We start from the raw sequence: 3,308 nt of genomic DNA on the forward strand, positions 1-3,308 counted from the left end.
AATCAAGCATTGGAACAGCCTACCCAGAGAGGTGGTGGATTCACCATCCCTGGAGGTTTTTAAGCAGAGATTGGATGTGGCCCTTAGTGCCATGCTATAGTAATTGGAGTTGGATCAGGGGTTGGACTTGATGATCTTGGAGGTCTTTTCCAACCCAATCTATTCTATGATTCTATTCTATGATTCTATGATTCTATGATAGAATATGTTCTATCAACCAAGATTTACTCTCCCAATAACACAGCAGTGCTGCTTGACAGTTGCACAGAAAGGACGGCAGTTTTGCCTGAAATCTCTTCGGACATCCTATATTGTTCTGCCCTACCACTTTCTTTGGAGCAGCATGTTTGACTGGAATATCTCCTGATGATTCATTTGTAGAGGAGGAAGTGATAGTAAAAAAAATTTGTCACCTGTCCACACTGACAGTGCTTCTGTGACAAAGTTAGAAGTGCAGTATTGTGTTATGTACTTCAGGATGCCAAATGGGACCTGTCGCCCTAAGAACAGGGCAGGGCTGTTAATTAGCAGGGTTTACACTAAAAAAGCTGAAGAGCAGAATAAAAGAGCTTTTCCTTGTATGTTTGTGGAGCAAAAGGATTTCCCCTACACTTATTTCAAGGTTAGAGGGCAATTTCCTAATTTATTCTAGAAACAAAATATTTAAACTCGGAAGTAAAACAATCTCCCAGCAAGTACTAATATTTTAGGGAATTTCTGAAAAGTTACAGAGCCTTTCATATGTATTTAATGGAAGTGAAAGATTAATTCCTTCTTACCAGTTTTATAGATAAGAGCTTTGCCAAACATTACTTTAGCATGGTGTAAACTTACTACTGCCTTCTGTACTACCACCTCAGAGTCCAAGAATTAAGTAGGAAATGGGCTCTGCTAACACTGTTAGTAGAATAGAAAAAAAAGAGTACCCTCTTCTTTTGTGTCCATGATGTGCAAAATTAATGTTACCTAGCAAAAACAAAAAAAAAAGTAGATCTTTAAAGCTTGTCTTGTAGTTGCCCTGTACATAAGTCTGGCAGAAGGCATCCTAGCTGCCATTTTGTATTCTAAAATTTTACATCAAATGCAGCCTAATTAACTATTTTTAATAATGCAGTTATTAAAACAGAAGCCTCCTTCAGTTAAGCAACCTTGTCTCTAGACAGCAATTGACGTCGCTGTTTTAACACTTTATACTTTTCTTCCTGCCAGTCCCTTTAAAAGAAATCAGTATTCTCAGTGCTATCTAATTAAGAAATCTCATTTTTTAAAACAGTGTGACATACAGCATGATAAAGACCTTAAAAAACCTAGGTAAGTACCTTCTTGGGACTTGTTCCTCACACCAGTCAATAAGTTTCCTTCTTTTTAAGGCATTAAAGTTCTGAGCAATTTTTAGAAGCATAAGTACTTAGGTTACGTACAGACAAATCAGTGTGACTTCAGGAGCCAAGCACACAGTGTTTCATTAACAAGGATGAGAAACTCACTTACTTGAAAGAACCCAATACTTTTTTTGTAATTACTTGAACTATTTCCTAAAGAGCACTTTAAATACTGTTGGGTTCTGGTAAGTCTACATGGCTTGTTTATGGGGAAATATAATTCAATATACGCATCTTGCACAACAGCATAATGTGTGTCAAACACCCACTATACTCACCACAAAGAAACAAGATTCATTTGTAGACAAGTCTTCACTGCGTTTTTCTTTTAGAGCAGATTGAACAATTAACTCATACAGCGGGGCTAGTTTCAAGCCAGAAATCTGAATTCCTGAAACCAAGTGATTTTTTTTTTTAATTATCAATTAGGTTATGACTGTAGGTTATGAAAGCTAATATTAAAAAAAAAAAAAAAGTAATGTTTTGAGAAGACAAAACCATTGACCTCTTTTCTTATTCCCCCTTTTCTTGCTATTGGGAATTTGAGGTAGAGTGTTTCAACAGCTTTGTCCGTAATTGTCATATCTTTCTTAGAACTTTTGCCGTTTGCATTGGTTGCTAATATGTTACACTTCAGCTGATAAGACAGAATATGTTCTGCCCCAGAAACAACTTTTTCCACTTGCAACATAAAAAACACTGGGAAATAAAAAGCAAATAGCAATGCACAGAAGTACTTAGCCTTAAAAAACAATTATAACATGCCTGTGAGCCTCTGTATATCTTCAATACTGGATGAGGACATAGGAACAGGCTGATGAAACTTCAGCACAAAAAGAGCTGGCAAATCCATGCTGAGTTCATCAGTCAGTTGCAAAAAAGCAGGGTTGCTGAGAAAAAAAATGGTCATAATGAAAGTTTTTTACAGAAATTGCCATAGCAAGAACTCTTAGTGCAAGGCCACTATCAGGTCCCTAGCAGTTTATTATATTCCAGACTTCTGACTTGAGAAAAGTTTTGATTTATAAATGCAACATATTAAAACATGCTTAATGTGAAAACTGGCAGAAAGGAGAAGTGAGACACCCAAAACTGAGTGATGTTTGCTATCATTCCAAAGCGTTTTGTTCTGGAAAGTCACTTCAGACATTCCCTCCAGCCAGCACTGAGGTTGAGAGAGTTGAGGTAACAATACCCACAGCAGGACAACAAACTATTCTGTGTATTTTAGATGTAGTATCTTTCAATATATGCTTCCTTTGCTCTGAAACTATGAAGGAGTTGCTTGTTGAAGACTAGGAAGTTAAGCAATATTGTTGCAGTGGCTCGCTCTGGCTTCAAATCTCTGAGTAAATCCACAGTTCAATGCAACCGACGTAGTTAAATAGGAACACAATAAAGTCCATTTGGGAAAACTGTAAAAGCCACAGATTATAGAGGGTTTAGCTACGGAGCATAATGCCATCAATAAACCAGAGCTGCCTGTTTTAGCAGAGGCCAAACCTAAGTTACGCTGAAGTTAGTGCCGATGACTTGTAAATCTGTAAATCCGTTTCTGCATCGAGAAGAGCCCAGAGCCTCACCTGTCCTCTCCAGACTGAGGATCTACAATCAGTGGAGAAAGAGGAAGTTTGTGGAGCACATCACTGCCTTCAAGAGTTACAACTGTTTTTGTTCCACAAACCTGGGAACCTGAGGGAGTAAGAGAATTGCATTGGGTGTAGATTAATCCTATGTGTGCAAAACATGCAAGGTCTTTGAAGGTCAGGTCCGACTGACAGGCACAGTGGTGCAGGCAGAGAGAAGTCTGCACAGATCACACCCAAAAGGCCCGAGTTTCCCAAAGATAATAGCAGCAATAGCTTCTTTTGAGACAGGCCATGAAGCAGATCAAAACCATCACCAGTCATTTTTCATGCTGAATTA

At 38.2% G+C, this 3,308-nt stretch overlaps 2 protein-coding genes across 12 annotated transcripts in view; one reads left to right on the forward strand and one right to left on the reverse strand.

The window, feature by feature from the left end:
* The window catches only part of YAE1 (YAE1, ABCE1 maturation factor), a 26,657-nt gene that overhangs the window by 9,529 nt on the left and 13,820 nt on the right, over positions 1-3,308 (forward strand). The gene's annotated exons all lie outside the window — the stretch shown is intronic.
* The window catches only part of LOC114068669 (mediator of RNA polymerase II transcription subunit 1-like), a 29,145-nt gene that overhangs the window by 6,628 nt on the left and 19,209 nt on the right, over positions 1-3,308 (reverse strand). For all 10 annotated transcript variants that reach the window (XM_027904980.1, XM_027904981.1, XM_027904982.1 and 7 more), the window contains 3 exons: positions 2,966-3,074; positions 2,148-2,272; positions 1,661-1,773 (listed from right to left, as the gene is read on the reverse strand). In XM_027904980.1, the coding sequence (XP_027760781.1) occupies positions 1,661-1,773; positions 2,148-2,272; positions 2,966-3,074 (347 nt within the window). The remainder of the gene's footprint in view (positions 1-1,660; positions 1,774-2,147; positions 2,273-2,965; positions 3,075-3,308) is intronic.

Source organism: Empidonax traillii, unplaced genomic scaffold (genome assembly GCF_003031625.1).
Source record: "Empidonax traillii isolate 1590-97213 ecotype Southwest subspecies unplaced genomic scaffold, ASM303162v1 scaffold1108:size182476, whole genome shotgun sequence".
NCBI lineage: Eukaryota > Metazoa > Chordata > Aves > Passeriformes > Tyrannidae > Empidonax > Empidonax traillii.